Here is a 27,139-nt window from a genome sequence, read left to right on the forward strand (position 1 = left end):
CTTTCACTGCCAGGAATTAATTAATTCACTCATCCGTCTCCGGTCCCCTTGCCAGCGAAAACGGCGATTTTACCGTACCTTTGAAAAATCCTGGAATATTCTCCGTGACCTCCGTCGTCACGGAGATCGGCTCATTACACGCAAAAAAAATGGCCGGTCGCGATGATCCATTCCAGAGCTATGGCCGTTTGAATGTGGCTTGATTTTTGAAAAACAGCAGAAAAACAACAGAAAGCTGAGAAATGTTTACTTTTATAAACCCTTTAACAAGAAAGTTACTAGATTTTTTTTGTTGTGATGACGTGATTTCTGCGTGTACTCTTCTTCGGTGGTGCTTGGATCATTCACAGGCTGCTGTGAATGAGTTAAAATAATGTATTTCTACAAATGCATAGCATTGTGATGTTGAGGTACAAGCGTTGAGAGCTTGTAGATCAGCTTTCTTTGAACGTTGAGCGTTGATCCACACTTACTTACAGTATTATGTCTTTACCCGTGTTTCCATTTTTTTTCACAGGAGTGTTACCTTTTTGCATTGTAATACAATGATCTCACCTTTGCTCGCCTTTTGAGTGTGTATGCACATGATTGAGTTTTCTGCCCGTATCACTTGTTTGTTAGGAGTGTTTGTACAGTATGTGTGTGTGTGTGCGCGCGCACGCACGTGTGGGTGTGTATGTGTGTATGTGTGTGTGTGTGTGTGTGTGTGTGTGTGTGTGTGTGTGTGTGTGTGTGTGTGAGGGAGTGAGTGTTAATGTCCTTGATGTCAATCTCTGTCATTGACCATAATTCACACGGTGGCCATCTTGGTCTTAACGTCGAAAAGACGAAAGACCAAAAAGGGCCACCGTGGGAATAATGGCACTACTTTCTCAACGTCTGAACCGGCAAGGTCACCGCCATGTGGTTTGTACGCTCTCAGAGTTACAGACCCGTGAATCCTAATTTACGCGCCGTCGCACGAGGACGTCGCTCGGCAAGGAACGGCCCGAGAATTGCCGACCTACAAGCTCACAATGCGTCGCTTCGGCGACGCATTGTGAGCTTGTAGGTCGGCAATTCTCACCGCGCGACGGAGCCGTATCAATCAGGCTATAAAATGGTCCATTTGGACCCCTCGTGGTGGTCCCCGGACCAGACATTGAGAAAACCCAGTGAATAGCGGTCGGCGGCGCTGCGCCGGCTGGCACGTCCTCACAACGTCCCTTGTTGTTGCTGTCTTCTCTGGTGTATATGCGTTATGTTTGCCCACTCCCTCATATCCCGCAGGAGATTTGGATGGCCATTGGTGGGACCATGCGTCTTGGCATAGCAGCGAGGCCTCCCCAATGTCTTTGGTGAGACATGCGGGGCCCCGCCCCCTCCCCCCTCGGCTCCCCCCTCTCCCCCCTCTCTAGAACCCGCCCCCCCAACCCCCCTCCCCCCTCCCCGACTCCCTATCTATCTCTCAGAGTCTTTTTGAGTCATTCCATGTTTTTTCCTTTTGTTTTATTTACACCTTTTTTGCATGTTGTTTTTTCTGTTTCCTTTCTTGTTTTTTATTCCCACCACCTGTAGGGGACAGTCAAAGGGGAAAAAGACAAACTATTGAGCAGGCATTTATGTCCGAGCCGACACACACCTTATCTGAGAGGCAAAAGAAAATGGTGCGCTTTGGGGGACACTCATTTGAAGAGGACTTGGCATGGTGCGAACCGCAGGTTAAAGACTCGGGAGTTGATACGTGCAGTAGCACTACCCTAAACGAGGAGCATAGCCATAGTGAGAAGGTACTGAGACCAAATCTAGCCTGCATTGTTTTGTTTTGTTTTTATTTATTTTATTTTATTTATGACCTATCCATAATACTGTTTGCTCTCTGTCTCTTAAATTGTAAAATAGGTGAGATGTTTTTTATTCATTTTTTTTTTTGGTTTTTGTTTTTTTCTTGAGATTATTGTTGTCTTTTTTCGGTTTTACTTTTTGGGGGGCGGGGGTGAGTCTCTTTGCTTGCTACTTGTTGTTTTGCTCTTCAAGGCATTATTAAATGGAACATCCAGTATTTTTACAGGAGAGCACTCAAACACCCCCCACCCCCCCACCCCCCACCCCCCTATGTTTGTCATGGCACACACAGAAACGTGGGTCCCCCTCCCCCCTTCGTGGTTGCATGCTAGTCCTCTCCGTACCTTGTCTTGCTCTGTAATGTGTAGCAGTGCGTCTTAGAGGGAACACCTCTGTCTGCACAGGCCCGCCACACCCCTCTTTAAGCCTGGTTCATACTTCGCCGTGCGACGGTGTCCCCCGTTGCCGCATTACAGCCGATACACAAGCTCACAACCAGGGATGGGACGATAACCGCTATTATCGTTTATTGTGATTAAAAAAACCTGCTCACATAATAATCGTATCGCAGACATTTTGATTTATCGTGACATTGTCCTCCGTCATACACTAGGATGAATTAGCTTTTGTTGAGCTGCAAATTCTGTACCACTTAAACCCTCTATACTTGATGAAACAGACCTGTAAAGAGCGCATTCGGTATGTTCTCATTTCACTCCACTCTAATCGATTCGCCAAAAATAGCACGTCTACAAGTTATCGCGATGTAATCGTCAATCGCAATTATTTTTGCCACAATAATCGTGACATGTGATTTTCATATTCGTCCCATCCCTATACAGTCATAACGCGGCGCATCCGCGGCACGCCGTGAGCTTGTATATCGGCTATATCAGCCGCGGCGACACCGTCGCATGACGGAGCATGCGTTTGGCCATTGTTCTGCTTCCCCCGTTCCACACCATGCACCACCCACTCTTAACAGAACACCCACACCCACGCACACACACACACACTCATGCGCAGGCATGCACGCACACGCACGCACACACAATCCCAAGTTCTCCACTTCACTCCAGTTACAAAACCTGAATTATACAGTATTAAAAAAAACACACCGACTCACGGAAGGTTGAATTTGTTTTTGCACAGACGATCTGTTTTTCTTTTTTCCCTTTCACTGTCACGTCTGAGGTCTCATCCTAATTTGTGTCTCATGCCTTGAATTCTGTGCCGTCCGTTTTCTCCCGTTTCTCGATCTTCCTCGTAGCTCCTGCGTTTATGTGTCTCTACCTCAATTGTTTCTGTATCGTAGGAAATATATCAGATTTTTTGTATTTGTTTTGCTTTCCTCCGCTATACTCCCACCCTTAGCAATGGTTGTACTGTGTGTGTTTGTGTGTGTAGTAGTGGTGGAGCAAGGTGGAGGAGTGAGGCATGCTTCTGTACCCTGAAACCCCCGGCTACCACACCTTGGATTTGAGAAGGACTGCTGGGTTTGGGGGGGGGGGGGGGGGTGGGTAGTTCTGGTCCATAGCGTTAGTGAGTTCTCTCTAACCCAGTGTTCTCAAACTTTTTTTTATTTCAATAACTGTGAGGGTGCATAAAGGTTCCATTTGTACACTCTCAGAGTTACAGACCTGTTACAGACCTGTTAAGGGTCCTTTTAGAACCCCCTCAAGGAACATTGAGGGTTCCCTGGACCCCAGTTTGAGAACCACAGCTCTAACGCTAATGCCAGGGACTACCTTATTGACCAGTTTTTTTATTTATTTTTATGTCTACTGATGTCTACAGTGCAGTAAAAATAAAGAATATGATTTCGCTACTCACCGATACAAAGACGTTTTTATGGTGTTCAAAGCCTTTTCTCTGTGGTGGGTAGCCTTCCCAGAATCCACTTTTTGGCCAATAGAAAAAGAAAATGCTATTGACTGGATCTGTAGGTGGTGTTATAATAAAGGTTTACCTGTCTGGTGGTCATATTTTATTTTATGGCATTGCACATTTAATTTTTTCGCACAAAAGGTGGGGTTCTGAGAGGCATCCCACCTCTCAGAACGTAAGGAGAAATGCTTTGGCAAAATGATATTCTTAATTTTTTTTACTGCAGCTTAGACATCACAAACCCGGTCAATGAGGAAATACACAGTCCCTTGCCCTTGCGTAGCGTCGGCGAGTTCTGGCTGACGCTATCATGGACCAGAGCTAGGGGGGGTGGTGGGGTGCTACCTGCTTCACTGTTCATGGACTGCTTCTGCATGCAACCCATTCTACCATCATTGTTGGCAGCTCCACACAAACTCGGGAAATGAACACAGAACTTTAACAACAAAGGCTAAGTCCTGCTAAGGTGTGAATTGTGACCCAAATGGTTTCTTTCAGTGATCAGTTTTTAAAATTTGCACACATTAATATCGTTTTTTTTATCGTGATACCCCAGTGAATACCAAAGAATGCCTTATAGGAGGACATAAATGTCAGGGTTTGTCAGACTGACACAGCCAGAAGGATCAAATGTGAGATTGAGCATCGCTATCCTCTCCAAAAGTTACAATATTTTCAGCCCAGATCGCTACGCCAGAAAAATAAAAACACTGGAAACTGGGGGAGCTCTGAAGTGCGATGCTAGGCTGGCTGGGAAGAGGAGCGCTGCAGCGTGTCCTTACCATAGAAATGCATGGCATACAGACAGGTGCTGGCTGCTCAAAAATAAATAAATTAACGCTTTTCTGTGGACACAGCCCCTATAAGGCATTCTTTGGTATGCACTGGGTATCCCAATTAAATCACTGATCACTGTGGAAAAATTGACACACAGCTCTAACTAACTTTAACTCAAGCATCACCCTAGCTCTCTAAAACATCATACTGTGTTCGAACAAGAGTTTGTGTGAAGCTCTCTTTCTCAATCAAGTGAATGGACCGAACCCACCTCCCCCCCTCCCTCCTCTCTTCCCCAGCACCACCCCTCCACCCCAACCCCCCACTACGAACAATCCTCTGTTTTTTTTGTGTGTGTGTGTCTTTTAAAGTGATAACTCTCCAGTTGGATATAAGCTGTAAAACAGAAGGTGTGTGTTGTTGTGTTGTCGCTCTTGACCTTGTAGCACCCGGTGACATGGCAGCCGTCCAAAGACGGGGATCGCCTCATAGGGCGCATCTTGCTCAACAAGCGGATGAAGGATGGAAGTGTGCCTCGAGACTCAGGAGCTCTGCTGGGACTGAAGGTGAGATCCTCCTCCTCCTCCTCCTCACTCTGTATGAAGAGCCCGTTCTAAATGGTAAAAGGTGCATTTATATAGCGTTTTTATCCAAAGCGCTTTACATAGATTGTGCATTACATTCACCCATTCACACATACACTGATGGCGGAGGAAACCATGCAAGGCACCAACCTGCTCATCGGGAGCAATTAGGGGTTCAGTGTCTTGCTCAAGGACACTTCGACACTAACTCTGGGGGAGCCCGGGTTCGAACTGGGAACCTGGCGGTTACCATCCGGCCGCTCTACCGGCCACTCTACCCCTGAGCCACTGTCTACCCCTGAGCCACTGTCTACCCCTGAGCCACTGTCGCCCAATCTTGTTGGGGAAATGTACAATGAATGGATACTAATGGCTTAACCCATTCAATCCGGGAACGAATTTGTGCCATCTTAGATTTCTTGGCTATTAAAAAATATGCTATTCTTTAAAAAATCATAAAAATCTGTGCAAATCTTTGAATATATATATTTTTAAAGCAAACATTTGTAACTAAAATCTTTGCTTCTGGGGGTCCCTGGAACAAAACATTTTTAGATGGGGGGTCTGCGGCCATATACATATCTAAAAATGTCTTCTAAATCCTCAAACCCCCAAAATGATATGATATCTGGCTGTGAACCCCCATCTCAAAATATGTTGCTCCAGGGACCCCCAGAAGCACAGATCGGAGTTAAAAATGTTCGCTTTAAAACATATTTAAATATATATTCAAAGATGTGCACAGATTTTCCAAGATTTTTTAAAAGAAATTGCAGATCTACCACCACGCTATGAGCTTTTATATATATATATATATATATATATATATATATATATATATATATATATATATATATATCATATTTTTGAATAGCCAAATAAATCTTAAAAAATGACACAGATGCGTTCCCGGTCTTAATGGATTAAGAGTACTACTGGGAAGTTAGTCTCTCGAGCCAGACTGTTGACTCACACAATTTTCAAAAATGCTTCCGTCATACGGTCTGTGCAACGGGCAAAGCGCTGAGACTGAGTGAAGTGGGTTGGAGTGTACGAAGGATGTATGTAGGAGTTTGCTGTGTGTGTGTTCTAGTCTTTGTCTTGTCAGTCCATCTGCACTCATGTGTATAATACTGTACACAAGTTTGATAGCGTTGAATTCTACCATAATGTGGCCCCGCCTGTCTCTTTAGCTCACTCATCTGGGCCGCTTTGCCCTTTTGGCTTCCAATTATTGATTACATCACTGTGTAGCTCAATATTAATATTCATTAGGGGACTTAATTAGCTTCCAGATTAATATTAATGAGCAGTGTTTGATACTTAGTGCTGTAATTGTGCAGGCGCGCTTGTGTTGAACCGCTTTTTAACGATCTACATTCAGCGGCTCTATCAACACAAACTAATCACTCGTGGAACAGACCGTTCCTCAACTGGTGTGGGCCGCGGACCACCGTTTTTTAAAGTTTTATTTAATTATTTATTAGTCAGAAATATAAACGGCACGTGGTACAGTCAGACATTAAGGCCAAAAGGATGACGCAAAAAAAAAGTCCTGGGAAATTGTTTCCATTGTGGTACTATGTATTCAATTCATCAACATAGTATAAATGAATTAGCACAATAATACATGTCATCAACAAATACAAACACGATATGTCCAAAAAATAAGGGAAAATTACATTTACCTCCCCTTGATGGATGTTTTTTCAGGCCTCCCAGTGGGCTTCGTGCGGAGCGGAGGTTCTTCCCCCAACTAGTTTTAACCCATTCAATCCGGGAACACATTTTAAATGTCTTTGGCTATTAAAAAATAGCAGATATACTCATGATAATGCGGCACAGAGTGCTCATGAGCTATCATGAGCTTGCAGATCTGCTATTTTTGAAAAATCGTGAAATTTGTGCAAATCTTTGAATGTATAAATTGCTTCTGGGGGTCCCTGGAACAAAATATTTTGAGATGGGGGGGGGGGGGTCTTTGGAAAATACATACGTTTTTTTCCTTTAACTGTTAGGATTTAGAAGACATTTGTAGAATCCCCAGAAGCAAAGATTTTAGTTAAAATGTTTGCTTAAAAAAATATATATATATATTCAAAGATTTGCAAAAAAAAAAGAAGATCTAAAAGCTCGTAGCGCGGAACTCGGTGCCAAGCTATATGAGCTTTTAGATCTGCTATTTTTGAATAGCCCAAAGTATAAAATAATGGTTATAGCTAAACATCTAAAATGACACAGTATGCGTTCCTGGATTGAATGGGTTAACACAAATGTACAGATACATATTTCTTCATTGAGACATTTACGTTTTGTTTTACACATTTTGATGTTGCTGACAAATGACTGTTATATCTTGATAAAAATGATTTTTTTTTAACAATCACAAATATGTGACAATTTAGAATTATTAACAAGTTCACAACCGGCGATTATGTGGGCTTGTCGCTCTGATTTGTGCAGTGCTGGTCAGCAAACTGGGGTCCCACCTCCCTGAATTCAATCTGTATTGTCAAATCTTTTCGGGGAAACAAAGACATATCATTGCTGTCGGGCAGAAACCTCTTATCTCCTTATTCTAACTATTTGTGTTTTTTCGTAAAAATTAATGCCCCACTTGATCATACTACTACAGTGTCACACAAACACATCAGAAGTAGCTTACAAGCTCGTTTTGAGCTTGCAGGTCTGCCGCTATTTTCGGGCAGACACCAATCGCACGACGCAAAAGAGCATAATTAGGCTTTACTGTCCACCACTGCTAATACCGCGTTCATTGATGGAACAATGTGCACGTGATGCAGAGCTGGTAAAAAGAAAAAGAGCTGAGCGTCCAGAGTTCACAGGAGCGTGCATGGATGAGGTTTTCATCGGGATAGGAGGAGAAAAGGAGAAGCTGGCAAGATGCAAGAGGAAAAATCATTAGTGATTGAATGAGCTTGGTGAAGTGGACATGTTTGTGTCTGCTCAGTGCTCAGTGCCTCTGTGTGTTTCTGTCTCCTCAGCAGCAAGCGGCCAAACAAGCTAGCAAAACACCCAGCCAACCCATCACTCACTGCTGCTCTATACACGCTCCATGTCTGTCTCTCTCTCTCTCTGTCTGTCTGTCTGTCTGTCTGACTGTCTCTCTCTCTCTCTCTCTCTCTCTCTCTCTCTCTCTCTCTCTCTCTCTCTCTCTCTCTCTCTCTCTCTCTAGCCCGATTCATACTTTGTTGACGCGTTGAGGATGCTGCATATAGACATATAGACAGCGTATATAATATGGGGTTTTAGTGGTTAATGTATGTTTTGCATTAATACTCCAAATCTGTAAAGTAACTGTCACATAATTGCTGTCACATAATTGTAGTGGAGTAAAAAAGTACAAAATGCCTCTGACATGTCATGGAGTAGAAGTATAAAGTATCAGAACATGGAAATACTCAAGTAAAGTAAAAGTGCTGTACCTCAAAATTGTCAAGTACAGTAATTGAGTAAATCGCCTCTATTGGGTGGAAACCTCATACACTGTATGTCCAAAACTGTTAACTTTTCAGGATTCTAATTCAAAAATAGCAGGTTGACAAGCTTTCGAGCTTGCAGATCTGTTATTGTTTATGCTTTTTGTGTGACGCTGTAGTATGATCAAGTCTTCTTTCGTTCTTTTTCCTTTATTTATTCAGGGAAGCTCTTTTTCAAGGACACCCTGATAACAGCATATAAAACACATACATAATGAAACATTATAACAAACATTTGAATCACATTACAATGTCACAGATGCAAATAAATATAGTGTTACATGAAACAGGTGCAGTTACTAGTGTCCTAAATGTCTCTATTGAGACCAATCGCAACTGTTTCAGAGAGTCCGGAAGTTTGTTCCATTTGTGTGGACCATAATAATTGAAAGCAGTCTTTCCTTGTTCACTGCTCTTACGTGGACTGGTATATCTAATGTATGTTTGTGAACGTGTTGAATGTCCAGTAACCTTTGGTTCTAAAAGCAAGGATAGGTACAAAGGAAGCTTACCACACAAGGCCTTATAAACAAATAAAATACAGTGTTGCTCTCTACGAGCTGCGAGAGATGGCCAACCCACTTTATCATATAAAATACAGTGATGGGTGAGATAGTCATCGCCAGTAATAAAACGTGGGGCACTGTGGTAGACTGCTTCCAGAGTCTTCAGTGTGGAGAGTGGAGCATGCATAATACAGCACATCCCCATAGTCAAAAACAGACATTATTACAGATTGAATAATAGTCTTTCTGCTGGCAAAAGAAAAACAGGACCTGTTTCTGTAGAGGAAACCAATCTGACCCCTTAGATTTTTGGTTAGGTTCTCCACATGCACCTTAAATGAGAGCTTGGCATCTAGCCACATGCCCAGGTATTTATAAGAAGTGACCAGCTCAATTTGTTCACCTTTAAGGGTGTAAATACCAGACGTAGAGGGATTTATGTTTGGAGACCTAGTAAATACCATGCATTTTGTTTTGTTGGAGTTCAAAACAAGCTTAAGGTTAATTAGAGCCCATTGAAACCTATTTGAAGGCAGTCTGCAAATTTGAAGTGGCCACTTCAAGCGTTGGGCCAATACTGTATAAAATTGTGTCGTAGCAGGGCGTTAATTTACGAAAAAACACTAAAAGTTAGAATATGGAGATAAGAGGTTTCTACTTTCCACCACTGCTCTCTCCCCCTCCCTCCCTCCCTCCCTCCCTCCCTCCCTCCCTCCCTCTCTCTCTCTCCCTCCCTCTCTCTCTAGCTCTCACCTCAGCCCCTGTCTGTCTGTCTGTCTGTCTGTCTGTCTGTCTGTCTGTCTGTCTGTCTGTCTGTCTGTCTGTCTGTCTGTCTGTCTGTCTGTCTGTCTGTCTGTCTGTCTGTCTGTCTGTCTGTCTGTCTCTCTGTCCTACTCAGTGTCTACCAGGGCCCCTGTATGACGATGTTACATAAAAGCATTTCATTTAGCAGACCATTCCCTCTAAGCTCCTTTTGTTTGTTGGCATTCAGCTACCATTAACCCATTCAATCCGGGAACGCATCTGTGTCATTTTTAGATTTCCTTTTGGCTATTCAAAAATAGCAGATATACATGAGCTTGTAGATCTGCTATTTTTGAACATTTTGTGCAAATCTTTGAATATATGTATATTTTTAAAGCGAACATTTGTAACTCAAATCTTTGCTTCTGGAAGGTCCCTGGAACAAAATATTTTACAAATGTTTGCTTTAAAAATATATATATTCAAAGATTTTCACAAATATTCACGATTAATTAAAAAATAGCAGATCTACAAGCTCATAGCTGCGCTTGTATATCTGCTAAATATCTGCTATTTTCGAATAGCCAAAGACATCCAAAATGACAGAGATGCGGATTCCTGGTCTTAATGGATTAAGAGTCATTTATATTTGTATGATGATGCTCCGTGTAGGGGTGGGGCAGAGTATAGTGGAGTCGGTACTGTACGGTACGGTACAGTTGTGGCCCACGGGCCTGTTATAGAACCACTGAGAGACAGCCGTAAACAAAGTACTTTTCGTTGTTGTCGGGCAGAAAACTCTTTTCTCCATATCTATATAAGAGCATGACTGTGTCGTTTCTGTATGAAGGTCCTGAGAGACCGAAATGTTATGTCAATGCTTGATTAAAATGTATGCTGCTGAGCAAGAGTAGGATTTTTCTTCATGAATATTTCTTCATGATCGGTTAATTTGTTACCGTGCAACGCACCTGCATCTGAGCTGGACGTGGATGTGCGAATGTTTCCTCCGCAAATACTTCGGCTATTCGAAAACATGTCGATCTACAAGCTCACAATTTTGCCACTGAGGTGCCGTGGAGTAGAAGTATAACGTATAAAGAGACACAACGAAATACTCAAGTAAAGTAAAAGTACCTTGACATTGTACTTGACCATCTTAAACCCCAGCATCCGTATTGTGGGCAAAGCTTTCGCAGAAAATAGCAGATTGACAAGCTTACGACAAGTTCGTCGGCTATTTTCAGCAAAAGCTTTCCCGACAATAACAGGAGACTGAAAATACACTAGCATTGAGCCCTGAGGGACTTCGCTCAACCATATTGGGTTTAAGTGGTTATGTACAGAACTCGAGTAAATGTACTTAGTTACTTTCCACCACTGTTCCAGAACCACAGAGAGTAATACCAGCGCACACTCAGCCCCCCCAGGGGAGAAAGCAGCATGGCCCTGGACATTTCTGTTTCTGAAAGGAACTGTTCTTTGTCTGCTGAGCCTTCCCACGTAATGCTTTTTACTGAGGAAGCATTCCTCGCACGCAGAAGGCAAAGCTATGACAACAACAGGAAAAAAAACTGACGTGTGCTGTGATGTATTTGAAGAAAAAAAATCAGTTTTGTCGAGAAGAGCATCAAGTTCAAAATATATCCATATTTAATCTAGCTCATGAAGGTTAATAGTCGAGAAGCAGTATTTTTTTTTAATAATAAATATATGTATATATATATATATATATATATGTGTGTGTATTTCTTTATTTATTTCGTATATATCAATGAATCGACATGAACAATTTCAAATAGATTTTTTTTTAAGTGATTAGTCTGATTAACTACTTAACCTTGTATTATACTTTGTTGTACGATGGTGGTGTGCAAAAATAACCAATGTAAAAGCTCACAACGTGTCCCATTGCAACACTTTGTGAGAATGTAGATCTGCTATTTTCACTATTTTATTTATTACATTTTATCATTATCAACGCAAATGTTTGAAATAATGGTGATATTGATTTGAAGTCATATCGCCCAGCCCATATATATATATATTTATATAATATATGTTCTCTATGTGTGTCTTTCACAGGTGGTGGGTGGCAAGATGACAGAATCTGGTAGACTTTGTGCTTTCATCACCAAAGTGAGGAAAGGCAGTCTAGCGGATACTGTTGGACACCTCAGACCAGGTACAAACTACATTATTCTCGTTTTTCAAAACACCAATAATGCTTCCAGTCAACAAAATATGTGCATTCACATTGGGTTTTTGGCACAGTGTATTGCATTTTATTATTTCCCTTAATCGGTTAGCAAAATTTAACTTTTTAGTTTTATGTCTGATGCGATAAAAAAAATTGTTTGGTAGATTTTGTCCTTGTACAGCTGGAAAGCCTGTTTATTTCACTTTTAAACGGTTCCCCGTTTGTAAGAAACATGCATTTTTGGGATGAGCAGCACAGCTGAATAAGCAGAATACCGTCTCCGTCTGGTGGAAATCTCATATGTCCACAGCTGTTACTTTTCAGGATTCAAATTCAAAAGCATCCAAAGTAGCAGATCCACAAGCTCGAGCCACGTTTCGAGCTTGTGTATCTGCTACTTTTGATGCTTTTGTATGACGGGGTAGTATGATCAAGTAGGAGGGCATTAATTTACCAAAAAAATACAAAAAGTGAAAATATGGAGATAAGAGGTTTCTGCCCGACATCAGCGATAAGCTGCTTGGCATTGGCACAGAACATTTTGGCAAATATTTCATACTTTACAAACGGGGCACCATTTGAAAGGGAAATAAACAGGCATTCCAACGGTTTAAAAGTTATTGCCCCAAAAAAGCGATGTTTTACACCAGAGACCTAATCTACCAAACACAAATTTCCGAACTTTTTATTCAATGTTTTATATCAGCGTTTCTCAACCAGTGGTCCAGGGACCACCAGTGGTCCTTGAGGAGGTTCCAGGTGGTCCCCAGCTAAATGGACCCTTATTAGGTAGATCTTTATCTCTTGAGAGCGTAAAATGAAACCAAATGGACCCTTACGGGTCCATTTGGTTTCATTTTACACTCTCAAGAGTTAAATTACTTAATTTACAAGAAGTCTACACAATTAGAAAATGTAGAAGAATTTTTATTTTGATCCATGTTTGCCTGTTGTCTCTCCTATGGTACCAACATCAATACAGCATGGAATTGTGGACAAAATCATATCCAACGCTAACAAAATATTCTCAAGTCTTGGGTCTGAGAGTCTAAATCTCATCAAATGGTGGTCCGTGGCTCAAATGCCGAATAAATAATTGACCTTGATATGAAAATGGTTGAAAACCACTGTTTTATATGGAAACATTGCGTGTCATCTCTTTCTCGTCTATCTTGCAGGTGACCAGGTGCTAGAGTGGAACGGGAGACTTTTACAAGGAGCCACATTTAAAGAAGTTTACAATATAATTCTAGAGTCAAAGCCAGAGCCCCAGGTGGAGCTGGTGGTCTCGCGGCCTATAGGGTGAGACCTTCACAACTCTTCTGAAACCTCTTACAAAGTACTCGTGGGACACATTGTTAGTTCTGATTCAGAGAGGAGACATGAACCCCTTTGCCTTCCCAAATCTGAATACATCAAATAATGCAAAGCCTATTATACATTGCTCTTATATTTGGCTCCGGGGACCCATTTTTGGGTCAGTCCTATTTTTATGGGCCACAAGTAAATATTTTTAAAACTTTTTTATTAAGACTATTTCAAAAGAATTGCAGAAAGTTAAAAAAAAAATTAAAAAAGGATGTATTGTTGTGAGGTTGTAGATTTTTCACTATTTTAGAAATAGTGCTTAAGTGGTTAATTCATAATGTATTGTATAATGTCTCGAGCTGAAAATGTTGAGAACCACTGCTCCATGGGACAGAGCAGTGGTTCTTCACATGCTCTTCCCCACATAAGAAAAACAGAAGCAGCTTTGGAAAGCAGAGATAGTAGGGTAAAAAAAAAAGCAACCACTTTCGCTCCGTCAAGTCCCATATTTGACCCTCTTTGTACTGCTGAGGGAGCCTGTGGCAGAATGAAGACTAATGCGCTGCTTAGGCTCATTAAAGCACTGTGCATTCAGCATTAGCCCAAATTGATCCAACTATCCCCTCCTCCCTTCTTGCCACCTTTTTTCCTCCTTCTTCTCTTTCGATTGATGCTAGCGACTGACCAAGATAAGGCTACTATGTGCACCGTATGCAGACATAGCTCGCTCACTCGTTCTTTTGTTTCTTTGTTGTTGTTTTGTTTTTTACCACAAATGTTAAGGATGTGATTTCGATGTTATGTTGTTTAGGCAGATGCTAGGTTCATTGTTTACCCGGTATCCTAATAGTTTCAATGTACAGAATAGTATTTAGATAGCATGTTATTTAGATAGATGCTTGGTTTATTGTTATGTGGTATCCTAGTTTCTTGAGGCAACACTGTTCTCTCTGCATTCTATTTATATGATTACTTACCATTTATTTGTTCTGGATAAGAGTGTCTGCGAAATAAGTGGTTCCCAACCTGGGGTCTGGGCCAAAGATCAAGTTTTTGGGTCATCATTATGTTGTCAGAAATAGTCACAAAAATTCTATACTTTTCACGATTTTTCAAAAAGTTTCAAAATGACAGAAGATAGCAGATCTACAAGCTCACTAGATCGGCTATTTTCGCTATTCGCCATACGAGAAGTATACAGAGCTTAAGAGGTTAATGTGTCTGAGAGATACTACAGTACGTGCGTGCGTGTGTTGCGGGTCTCATTTTGTGTGCTAAATGCCTAAATTATAATTATTTCTCTCCATCTCACGCTCTCTCTCTCTCTCTCTCTCTCTCTCTCTCTCTCTCTCTCTCTCTCTCTCTCTCTCTCTCTCTCTCTCTTCTTTCAGAGATATTCCAAGGATACCAGACAGCACACATGCACAACTGGAATCAAGTACGTCTTGGCTACAGCCCCCCCCCCCTCCCCTCCCCCCTCCTGCTATACCATACATGTAACCACAGCTCATTGGGCCTCTTTATCCAATTAATCAGCCCAGAAACATCAAGCTAACGAAACGTCCTGGAGAGTTGATTCCATCATTCTGTCGCCCTGTATCTCTTCCTTCTCCACCTCTCTCCTCTTGCCGTGTCGTAACGTTGCACGCTGTGACCTTATTATTATCCTCTTCTCTCTTTAACCCATTAGGAACGCATCGGTGTCAGTTTTTGATTCCTTTGGCTATAAAAAAAATAGCAGATATACATGCTCATAGCTTGGCACCAAGTGCTATGAGCTTGTAGATCTGTTTGTTTTTTTTTTATCATGGAAAATACGTTCAAATCTTTGAATATATATATATTTTAAAGCGAACATTTGTAACTCAAATCTTATTGCCTCTGGGGATTCTACATCAGTTTTTTGAAGAAAAACTCTATGGTGCCAAAAAAAATCAGAGGATCCCTATCTTGTCTGTCCCCAATCTGAACACCTCTTCTGATGCCTTTCTCTCCTCCTGGTTCAGGTTCAAGTTCTTTTGAGTCCCAGAAGATGGATCGGCCGTCCATCTCCGTCACGTCCCCCATGAGCCCCAGCATGCTGCGGGACGCCCCCCAGTACCTGTCAGGACAGCTCTCAGTACGTCACACACACACAGACATGCACCATGCAAACACAACATGACCAGTCCTGAGAACAGTCTGCTTTGTACAAAGTTATACAATTCCTTATAGTCTGAATTTTCATGTAACTTTACAGAGTAAAGCATAATAGAGTGTACAAATGGAATGGAATAGAGTGTACAAATGGAACCAAATGGACCCGTAGGGGTCCATTTGGTTCCATTTGATAGAGTGTTCAAATGGAATGGAATAGAGTGTACAAATGGAACCAAATGGACCCGTAGGGGTCCATTTGGTTCCATTTGATAGAGTGTACAAATGGAATGGAATAGAGTGTAGAAATGGAATAGAGTGTACAAATGGAACCAAAATGTGGTTCCATTTGTACACTCTATTCCATTCCATTTGTACACTCTATCAAATGGAACCAAAATTTGGTTCCATTTGTACACTCTATTATGCTTAAGTTTGTGTGTGCCGCAGATGTCGTGCGCCAGAAATGGCAGATCTACAAGCTCACAACGTGATCTATGTAAGCTTCATAGTGTGATACACTGTGACAAGTTGCAGTGGCGGAAAAAGTACTCAAATGTTAAGTAAGTAAAAGCATCAATACTGCAATGTAGAAATACTACGTTACAAGTAAAAGTCCGGAATTTAAAATATTCTTGAGTAAAAGTACAAAAGTATTGGCATCAAAATGTACTTAAAGTACAAAAGTAAAAGTACTCATTATGCACAATGTCCCAATTCAAATGTATACATTGTATACAAATATTTTGAAAATAGCAGATCTACAAACAAAACATCTTATCCACTCTGGCCTAAAGGGTGAATCCACCCTTTTGCCGGTGGGGAGATATTAGGCTTTTTGTTCTTCAGGCAGATCAAGGCCCATGAGCCACTCTGTTACACTTGTAGATCTGCCATTTCCAGTGTGTGACACGGCGTGCAACCAAGTATAAAATCAGGTCTGAGAGTGTAAAAGATGGACCCGGAGAGAGGTGTGACGCTGGGCTCAGTGGTTAGCACTGTTGTTGCCTCAAAGGCAGATCGATGGTCCTGTGTTTGAATCCCACTGGGGCCTGTCTGTGTTCACACGGGTTGCTTTGCCTCCAACACCAAAAGACACTTGTGTTGGCTAGCGTAAATAGCTGATCTACACGTTTGTAGATCTGCTATTTTAGGAAGAAAAAAAAAAATATATATATATATATATATACAGTGGTGGAAAGTAACTAAGTACATTTACTCAAGTACTGTAGCCTACTTCAGTACAATTTTGAGGTATTTTTACTTTAGTGGATTAATTCAAATTTTCGGTACTTTTACTTATACTCCACTACATCTTCAAATCTCTCAATCTCTCAAATATTGTACTTTTAATCCGCTACAATTATTTGAAAACTTTAGTTACTAGTTACTTTTTTGTTTTGGATTATCATTACAAAACATACATGAACCACTTCAGCCCTATATACATTTCGGCCATTTGAAAATAGTCGATCTACAAGCTCACGACGCATTGTGAGCTTGTAGATCTGCTATTTTCAAAAGATTTGATTTAAATTTAATACATTTGAAAACTTGTGAAATGGGACATTCTGCATAAGGAGTACTTTCTACTTTTGTACTTTAACTATATTTTGATACCAATACTTTTGTACTTTTACTCAAGTAAATTTTGAATTCCAGACTTTTACTTGTAACAGAGTATTTCTACATTGCAGTATTGATACTTTTTCCACCACTGTACATATATATTTTGTATGATACGAGTTCTAGGTTCCCAGAACACAGGGTTGTACAGTATACTTCAAAACCAGTGCAAGTATACCAAGGCAGTGCTTCTTGTGGGGGAACCCTGTTCACTTGGCTCTTCACCCAGTCCAGGCTTGGGCCTGTAGATCAGGTTACTGTGTGTATCCCTGTGTTTCCCATTATCTGCTACAAAATACACTCCAGGGCTGAGTCGGTAGAGGCCTGCATTAAAACAGGGGATAAATCAACTCTCCAATTTAGCAGCCAGGTGGGAATTAGACTGCTGGGTACCGGGGAAACACCTTCACGACACGAGGAGAGCCATTGAGCTAAAGTGCTGTTTTCACCATTCTAGAAGCATAAGCTACTGTATGTGAGACTGCCCTCACTACTAGGTCTAGGTTGTTTTTGACAGTGGTGAACGAAGTACCATTGTTTTACTTAAGTAGAAAGTAGCAATACCAACAATGTAGAAATACTCTGTTACTAGTAGAAGTCCTTTAGTCATAACTTCACCTGAAGTACAAAAGTATTGACATTAAAAGATACTAAAAGTACCAAAAGTAAAAGCAAGTCATTATACAGAATGTCCCATTTTTGTCGGGGTGCTGTCGGACATTTTCGGCACCGTTTTAGTGCTACTTCAGCAGCCATACGACAATATTTCGCCGCTGTTACTTCAATAGTACAGTATTTTTTATTCATTTTTTTGCCCTGGCGTTTGGTGCCCCCCCCCCCGAGCTTGGTGCCCATGGGGCTGCAGCCCCTAAAGCCTGGGCTGGGAAAGGGCCAGGGGGGGGGGGGGGGGTCAAGAGAGTGTGGGTTTGTTTCCCCACAACGCAGCATGGCCCGGCTCAGCATCAGTACTTGAGTAAAATTGTCTCTGTCGGGGTGGAAACCTCACATGTCCAAAAACGGCTACTTTTCAGGATTTCAAATTCAAAAGCAGCAAAAAGTAGCAGATCTGCAAGCTCGCAGATCTGCTACTTTTGCTGCTTTTGTGTGACGCTGTAGTGTGATCAAGTAGGGCGTAACACAAAAAGTTACAATATGGAGATAAGAGGTTTCTGCCCGACAGCAACGATTATATGCTTTTTAGTTACTTCCACCACCACTGACTGCTCACTCAGCATGGCTCAGCTCAGGCTGCCTCTCATGTTGGAGGTTCTGCATGGATACGTATTTCTTCTGACACAAAGTACAGTACAGCCCCGCTCGGTAAATCGAAAAACAAACCTACATCCCTCAACCTCTGTATCTGTGCAAAAAACCTTTCGCAGCCAAAATGCTGCCCTAGTTCTCCATTGTCACGAATCGACAGACCTTGAAACCCCCCCACCCCCCACCAAATGAACTGAAATGTACTGCAGTTTATTAAATGTACTCTCCTCCTGTAATATGCTGCATCCGATCGTGAATTCTGTGTAGTCAGAAACCTACAGTGTGGTATTTTTGGAGCGGGGGGGGGGGGGGGTAAATTGTGTTGGGGGAGGGGGGGGGCAATTGGTGGATAACGTCGCTGTGACGCAAAACGATTTGAGAACAGAGAGCAGCAGAGACTGCCCGCAGAGAAAAGAAAGGGATATAATTATGAGTCATAAACCGATCGATGAGTCATAGTTTATGACTCATCATCGATAATTTGCTGTGCAGAACTCTCTGCTGCAGAAGGAGGCGGTGGAGAAGAAGCAGATAATCTGAGACTAAATGATCAGCACTGAATACATACCATAAACCAGTGGTGGACAGTAACCAAGTACTTACTTGGTATTTACTTGAGTCAGTGCTGTACTTAACTAAAACATTTTTATCTGTACTTGAGTATTTATAAATGTGGTGTTATCACTACAATAGTGGTGTTATCACTACACCATGAAATGTGGTGTTATCACTACACCACATTTCAAAGACAAATCGTGTACAAGCTCACATGTCATGATGCGATGCATTGTGGGCTTGTAGATCTGCATTGTATGCTATTAGTGATTATTTTTTCTTTTTTACTTTCTGGAAAATGAAAATGTCTACATTTTAATACAGCAATGCATTGATATTACAAAATAAATCATATTTAAAAGCAAGTACTTTTGAAAAGCAAGCACTCCATTTTGACTGAGCAACTTTCCCTAGTTATATTTGACCAGGAGCATTTATACTTTGACTCAAGTACTGGGGTTGAGTACACCACTGCAATAAACATGCTGCATGGGAAAAAAAGAAAAGGAAAATAAGGACAGTGCTGAAGGAATGAATCCTCTGGCTTACATGTCTCCCCTACAAAAATACAATTTTATTTTAAAAGTGTACAGTATACTGTATGTATGTATATATGTATGTATCTATGTACACAGTAAAATCCTCAGTGTTAATTCCTCCATTTGTAACGCAGAGACTCAGGTCCACTTTACTAAGACGAGCGGGTTTAAGTACTTACAACTGAGGATATTACTGTGTGTGTGTGTGTGTGTGTGTGTGTGTGTGTGTGTGTGTGTGTGTGTGTGTGTGTGTGTGTGTGTGTGTGTGTGTGTGTGTGTGTGTGTGGGGGTGTGTGTGTGTGTGTGTGTGTGTGTGTGTGTGTGTGCGTGCGCGCGCGCGTGCGTGCGTGTGCAAGTGTGTGTGTTTTTGTTGTTGTTGTTTTGTTGTTGTTTTTAGTCTTTTATTGCATTTTGTTTTTCTTTGTCGTTTAATTTTGCTTATCCAGAGCCAAAGCCTTAGTAGAAGAACAACGCCTATTGCCCCTAGGGTCCAGGTAATGGGCCCAGTATGAAGGGCATACCCTCCTCTCTATTTTGGTTCTTTATTCGCTCATTTTGACTGTTTGACTGGCCTTTCTGTCTGTTTCCATAACTTTACTGGAAGATGCATTCCCAGGGAAATGACAAGCCTCAGCTTTCCCTCTCAGTGCGCTGCATTGTGTCATCTTCTGTTTTATTTTGTATTATTATTATTATTATTATTGACTTATTAGTGCAGTGGTTCTCAGACATTTTTATTTCAAGACCCCCCAGTTTGGTATACATTATGCCACAGACCCCCCCATAACTCTGAGAGCGTACAAATGTCCATTCGGGTCCATTTGTACGCTCCCGGAGTTACAGACTTCTTAGGGTCTATTTGGTTCCTAACTATTAGCTAGGGACCCCCTGCAACCGCCTCAGAAGACCCCTGGGGGTCCCCGAGAACCACTGTATTAGCGTCATGATTATGATTATATTTATTCTTCCTCATTGACACCATTTAACCCATCCACACCATTACACCAGGGCATTGCATGTTCAGCTAATCTGAACTAAATATTTCTGAGAGACACTCTTCCATTCCACTGAGTTATTTAACAAGATATCCACCACTCTCTCTCTCTGCAATAGAGGTTTTGTCTAATTGATAATTATTAATCAGATGAAAGAGTGTTAGAATGGGTCAAACTAGCAATAGAAAACATGTTCAGAGGCATATTCCGTAAAAACCCTAATGGTCTCTCTGACATTTCATAAAAGCAAAGGTTTTGGTTCAACCTGTTGGCTGTACGTAGAACAGCAAGAACATAGGTTGATAATGATAATACCTACAGTAAACATTATAATTGTACATATTGTGCTAATTATTCCGAAAAAACGGCACTAGCTCCTTTCACGCTGTTTTGACAAATCACAGATTGGGACTTGACTCTCGGTAATGCAGAAGGGTGTCTCTCTGACTGTTGGATTTTCAGTCTTTCTCTGGAAAATTATTCTTTGGCTTTTGATTTGATTTGATTTATGATTTTTTGATATTTTTTCTTCAGTGTGACATGAAAGCAGACCTTTGGAAATGTGCAATTCAAAGTAAACCACTTTAACCCGCTATCCCAATTCCGGGCATGTCATTATAGAGAGAAATAAAATAGCAAAACGTTTAAATAGCAGATCTACAAGTTCATAATGTGTTAATTGTTTGACACATTATGAGCATGTGGACTGGCTATTTTGGAAATCATAAGGAGTTTTAATAGGTCTGGCATTTCATGTGGCAATGAAAATATTATAGTAAGTTCTCCTTCACACTTTTGAGATCAGATTGCATTTCCCTGTGCCGATAAAAGTTAATGAATAAGCAAATTGTACCACACAAATAATGGCTTTTAAACCAAACAAATCCTTATAGCTTTGACGCTTTCCCATATTTCAACTTTGATACAAGTGGATCTTTGTGGTTTTTAGTTTGCACATTTTCTTGTGTTGATAATTGTTTCTGATTCAGTAAGTGTGAAAATTACGCTTATGATTATAACCTGTGGTATTCACCTCACTAACGTTACTGTGATCTGATTGGTTCATGATCCAGCCTGTTGTGCCTAACCACTTTAACCCTGGCATCCCAATTTGGCCATGTCAGTGTAGGAAAAAATAGGTGTGTGTGTGTGTGTGTGTGTGTGTGTGTGTGTGTGTGCGTGTGCGTGTGCGTGTGCGTGTGTGCGTGCATACGTGCATGTGTGCGTGCATACATGCGTGTGTGCGCATGTTTTTGTGGTTTGCACAAATAATGCAAGCTCAAGTTGAGTCTCTTGACATCATTATAGTTTCACAGGTGCTGTAGTCTTTTTCTTTTTGTGTTAAAAGGATCCCCCGCTAATAAGCCAAATAGGCCTTAATACATTATAATTGCCTCTATACCTAAAATAAAAAAAAGAACACCTTAAATATTGTATTTATTTTAGAAACAGTTCATCTTTTACTCAAGACAATGCCCGTCTTAAGTTGATGATGTCATTTGTCCTTGTGTGGTCTAGCCCTATGGAATTTATGGAATGCCTGTGCAAAAAAAACATATATAAAATATTTATTTGATTAACCATAGGAAGTATTAAGTTGTTTTTTATTTTCACACATTCCATAAATTCCATAGGGATAGACCACACATGGGCAAATTACATCATCAACTTGCGACGGCATTGCCCCATTGAGTGAAAGATTAACAATTTCTAAAATAAATAAAATATTTAAGATGTTTTTAGTTTTACATTTTAGTTATAGAGGACAATTATAATGTATTAAGGCATATTTAGCTTATTATCCAGGGATCTTTTTAAAGTACTGGGCCATAATATTACAGATGATTCGGTACAATTTGTTTAAGCCTCCTACTACTGTATGTTGTTGTGTGCCAAAAAATCTGAACGCCTGACTTGTCTTGGATGCCATCTCTCTTTGCTTTGCTGCATGCATGAACACAAAGCTATGATCTGAAATGAACCCTTCTCATAATCACACACTCAAAACAAGTATGGACCAAAAGCTTAGAAGTTACATTTTTCTTTTCTTTTTCACCTCATCTCTTTTTCTTTTCCTTTTGATAGAATGGTTGGCTTGAATTTTTCTCTTCTTCTAAGTGTTAACCTCATGAGTCCATACTTTAGCGTGAACTGTCTGATTCCACTCAACAGTATGATTGATTTCTGTTCATCAGTATTATGAGACGCTATTAGAGACGATTTTGCGACTATTATAACTTCGAGCAAGGACACATACGCTGCTTTCTGAGCACATTCCCTCCAGCGCTTCGCCACAATTTGGATAAATTTGAATAACAATCAGTTCCGTTCAATAAACTTTATTTGTCTTGGCAATGCATTTTTATGGCACACTTGAACCCTAAAATCAGTAACCACAAAATATATGGTAGAACCAAGCGATTCCCAACCTGTGGGCCCCGGGCCCACAGCCGGGCCGTGAGCATATTGCAAGTGGGTCCCTAAATAATTGTCAGAACACTACGGTTTTATTGATACTGTAGTATTACGTTCATTAACCCATTCAATCCGGGAACGCATCTGTGTCACTTGAGATTTCTTTGGCTAATTTTGAAAAATATATAGTGAATATGTGTGCAAATCTTTGAATATATATACATTTTTATCTAAAATATTTTCTTCTGGTGGGGGTCCCTGTTTTGAGATGGGGTCTGCGGACAAATACATATCATTTTGGGGGTACTTGACATGAAAAAGTTTGAGAACCACTGAAATTATTGCAACATACGTTTTTTAAACTGTTAGGAAGAAATATATATATTCAAATATTTGCACAAATATTCAAGATTTTTCAAAAATAGCAGATCTACAAGCTCATGCCGCGCTATGAGCTTGTATATCTGGTATTTTTGAATAGCCAAAGTATAAAATATGGATAAAGTGGTTACACAGATGTGTTCCCGGTTTGAACGGGTTAAAAAATGTAGTAAATCTCATTGTGTTGTTTTTCCTTTAAAACCTTGAAAATTTTGTTTTCGTTCTGATGCCGTTTAACTTAAAGTATACTATGTCAGTTCTATCGATCCAAGCCGGAACACTATCAATCGATTGACCATTAAAAAACAAACACGCTCTGAAAATGCACGCGACCCACCCGCGTGACCACTTAAAGGTAGGGTAAGTGATATTTTTGGGTTAAAACAAAAAGTATTTTGTTAAAAGGTTAAAGCACTATATTCTGATAGTAATCATTGCTATAGAGTGTTTGTTCAGTAACAGGAGTCTCCCCGTCTCTCCAGCTCTTTAATAAACAGAAAATACATTTTCTGGTAGGTGTCAAAATCTCAGCCAATCAGGAGAAAGTACCCATTTTAAGCTTCATTTTTTTAGTATTCCAGTTCTAATTTTGCCTGCTCATTTCTTAGTGTCATCACTTCCAATTTCACTTGTTTAATCTATATCCTGATTGAGTTCTCTATCCTGATTGGATAAAATTGGAAATGAAACGAAAATGCATTTTCTGTTTTATAAAGAGCTGGAGAGACATGGAGACTCCTTATATGGACAGGACACTCTATAGTAACGAGCACTATCAGAACATAGACCCATATTGCAATTATTTGAATAATTGCAAATCACTTACCCTACCTTTAACCACTGTTGAGTGGTTCTTAGATTTTCAAGTGGGCCCTGATCCAGTCAGAACGGGTCGAGAAGCGAACCGCTGCCCCTAAAAGTTTTCCCCTCCTTTTTTTTACCCTGAGTGAGCTCTCACCACATGGCCTCTGCTCTGCCCCCCGCAGGTCAAACTCTGGTATGACAAGGTTGGCCATCAGTTAATCGTCACCATCCTGGGTGCCAAGGACATTCTGGCCAGGGAAGACGGCCGGCCCAGGAACCCGTACGTCAAAATCTACTTCCTCCCCGACAGAAGGTAAGAGTAGAGACAGATTCTATACTGATGTGTGTGCTGTTCTTATCTTTAGTTGGGCCTCATATTTTTTTTACACATTTTCATTGACCCGAGTAGCCAGTAGTGGAAAAGTAAAGTACAGTACTTAAGTAAAGTACTTTTACTTTACTTGAGTATTTCATTTTTTTTGATAATTTTCTACTCTTATACATCTCAGAGGCAAATATTGTACTTTTAATGCACTACAATTAGCTACACTAAAAACTTTAGTGACAAGCTACTTAGGCAGATTTAGAATATTATTACGAAACATACATTAACCGCTTAAGCCCTATTTTATGCGTCGGCTATTCGAAAATAGCTGATATCTACAAGCTCACGTGAGTTTGTGGATCCGCAAGTACAAAATTGTACTCCTTTTTTCCCGCCACTGAAAGCGAGTAGAGTGTGAGGCGGTACAAATGCAGTGGGAGAGTGTTGGATGGATGTTCTCAGGGTGTTTGTTATGTGTTGGTATCGGGGTGAATACCTCAGGCGTCGTAGTGATGTCACAAGCTCATCTTGTCATTGTTTATCATCCTCGGAATGCTCCATCCAGGCCACTGTTTCTCAATCAGTAGGTCGGGACCCTTTTTTTGTTTCCTATATTAAAAAATATATATATCTTATTTCAAAAGATGTTAAATTTTTTAACAAAAAGAATCACAACTTTTCATCAATTAAAAAACATTCCAAAATTTGTCATAAATAAAATCTGAAAAACTTTTAAGAAGTAGTGAAAATAGCAGATCTACAAGCTCCTATAGATCTTCTATTTTCACTAGTTTGGGTCCTGGGCAAATGTCTAATTTCTCTATTGGGTCTCGCGCTTAAAGGTTTGGGAACCACTGAACCAGTGGTTCTCAAAGTGGGGTCCAGGGAACCCAGGGCTCCTTCAAGGGGTTCTAAATGGACCCTTACAGGTCTGTAATTCTGAGAGTGTACAAATGGAACCAAATGGACCCTTGCAGGTCTGTAACTCTGAGAGTGTACACAAATGGTGGTTCCCCTTGGTTCCATTTGTACACTCTCAGAGTTATGGGGGTCCTTGAAATAAAAAATACAACGTTGAGAACCACCGACCTAGACCATGTGGGTGTTTGTGATGATAAACATAGAGATGATGTGGATGTGTGTGTACAGTAGCCTAGTTGTTGTCTCATTGGGTGTTCAGGAGGGGTGGGACGATATATCGATATCGCGATATATCGCGATACTTTCTCCCGCGATAAATAATCGATATACTTTTTTTTTTTTTTTTTGTGATACGTTGTTTTTCCGACTCTGTATTTGTGTAATGATGATTTTGAACTGTTTGGTGCTATTTTAAGTGTTTATTAATTGAATACAAGGACTATCGTGATATATCGTTGGTGAAATTTCATGCAATATATCGTGATATCGCAATATATCGCAATATATCGAATATCGTGATATTATCGTTATCGAGGGCCTAATATCGCCACAGATATCGTATCGTGAGATACCCATATCGTCCCACCCCTAGTGTTCAGTGGTATGGTTCTTACACCATGTTTAGAGATGCTCTCCAATCCAGAGATGAGGAATGGAAGAAGTGATTGTTTCAGAGAAATGACATGGGAGAGAGAGAGAGAGAGAGAGAGAGAGAGAGAGAGAGAGAGAGAGAGAGAGAGAGAGAGAGAGAGAGAGAGAGAGAGAGAGAGAGAGAGAGAGAGAGAGAGAGAGAGAGAGAGAGAGAGAGAGAGAGATGCTGTATTCATGCTGGCAGCTACATGACCTGCTAAAATATGTGACTATCTTTTTATTTATTTTAACGTTCTCTTTATTGATTTATTTATGTTTTACTTACTCACAGGTCATATAGGCATGTACTGAAGCAAATAAACAAGGTATAATATAGGTATGGTATATAATATATCTAGTGGACTTCACATAATGTCAATATCCGAAGTAAATACAACTGCCGTTTGTTTATAACAGAGTTATTAGTATTCTCTGTGAATAAAGAAACAGCGTTGCCGTTGACGTTATGTGAAGTCCACAAGATGGTCGCATATTTCGGAAGGTCACATATTTCACCGTAACAGCATTAACACAAGAGGAGGCAGACCTTTGAGTATTGGAATTTTGAGAGAGAGAGAGAGAGAGAGGCGTTGTCATCTCATTCTCCCAGCATGCAGTGCGTGGTGCCGTGCAGTGCCGTGCCGTGCTGTGGTGTCGTTGACCTTGTTGTTTTGTTTCGTGGCTGTTCTCTACCATGGTTGTAAATAAAAACAGTTTGAATTATTGTTCCTCCAGTGACAAAAGCAAGAGGAGAACAAAAACGGTAAAGAAATCCTTAGAGCCCAAATGGAACCAGACCTTTATGTACTCCCCGGTGCACCGGCGGGAGTTCAGGGAGCGCATGCTGGAGGTCACGCTGTGGGACCAGGCCCGGGTGAGAGAGGAGGAGAGCGAGTTCCTGGGAGAGGTGAGGAGACACACACACACACACACACACACACACACACACACAAGCTCACAACGCCTCGCAGATGTGATTAATGCACATAGTGGTTAATGTAACAACGAAAAAAATCCTATCACACAAAGATTTGGCAGCCCCGCCTGTAGTAGCTCTGACGACCCCCTAGGGGTCCCGGACTCCCTGTTGAAGACCCCTGCTTTATACCATTGGACGTGACATTTCGAGCCTTATACCGGCTCTCCATCAGGTCTGATGAAGAGACGGTATATTTGGCCCTCACCAGTATAGTGATACTGCTCAAGTACACACACACAC

The 27,139-nt window shown here is 40.9% G+C and overlaps 1 protein-coding gene across 3 annotated transcripts in view; it reads left to right on the plus strand.

Moving 5' to 3' along the window:
- The window catches only part of rims2a (regulating synaptic membrane exocytosis 2a), a gene marked incomplete at its 3' end in the record, with an annotated part of 136,647 nt that overhangs the window by 12,633 nt on the left and 96,875 nt on the right, over positions 1-27,139 (plus strand). For all 3 annotated transcript variants that reach the window (XM_080426402.1, XM_080426403.1, XM_080426404.1), the window contains exons 2-10: positions 1,558-1,769; positions 4,935-5,054; positions 11,908-12,007; positions 13,201-13,324; positions 14,722-14,768; positions 15,337-15,449; positions 19,896-19,943; positions 24,227-24,357; positions 26,656-26,827. In XM_080426402.1, coding sequence (XP_080282528.1) covers positions 1,558-1,769; positions 4,935-5,054; positions 11,908-12,007; positions 13,201-13,324; positions 14,722-14,768; positions 15,337-15,449; positions 19,896-19,943; positions 24,227-24,357; positions 26,656-26,827 — 1,067 coding nt within the window. The remainder of the gene's footprint in view (positions 1-1,557; positions 1,770-4,934; positions 5,055-11,907; positions 12,008-13,200; positions 13,325-14,721; positions 14,769-15,336; positions 15,450-19,895; positions 19,944-24,226; positions 24,358-26,655; positions 26,828-27,139) is intronic.

The sequence above is a fragment of the Gymnoscopelus braueri genome (assembly GCF_963280865.1).
Source record: "Gymnoscopelus braueri genome assembly, chromosome: 4".
Lineage (NCBI taxonomy): Eukaryota > Metazoa > Chordata > Actinopteri > Myctophiformes > Myctophidae > Gymnoscopelus > Gymnoscopelus braueri.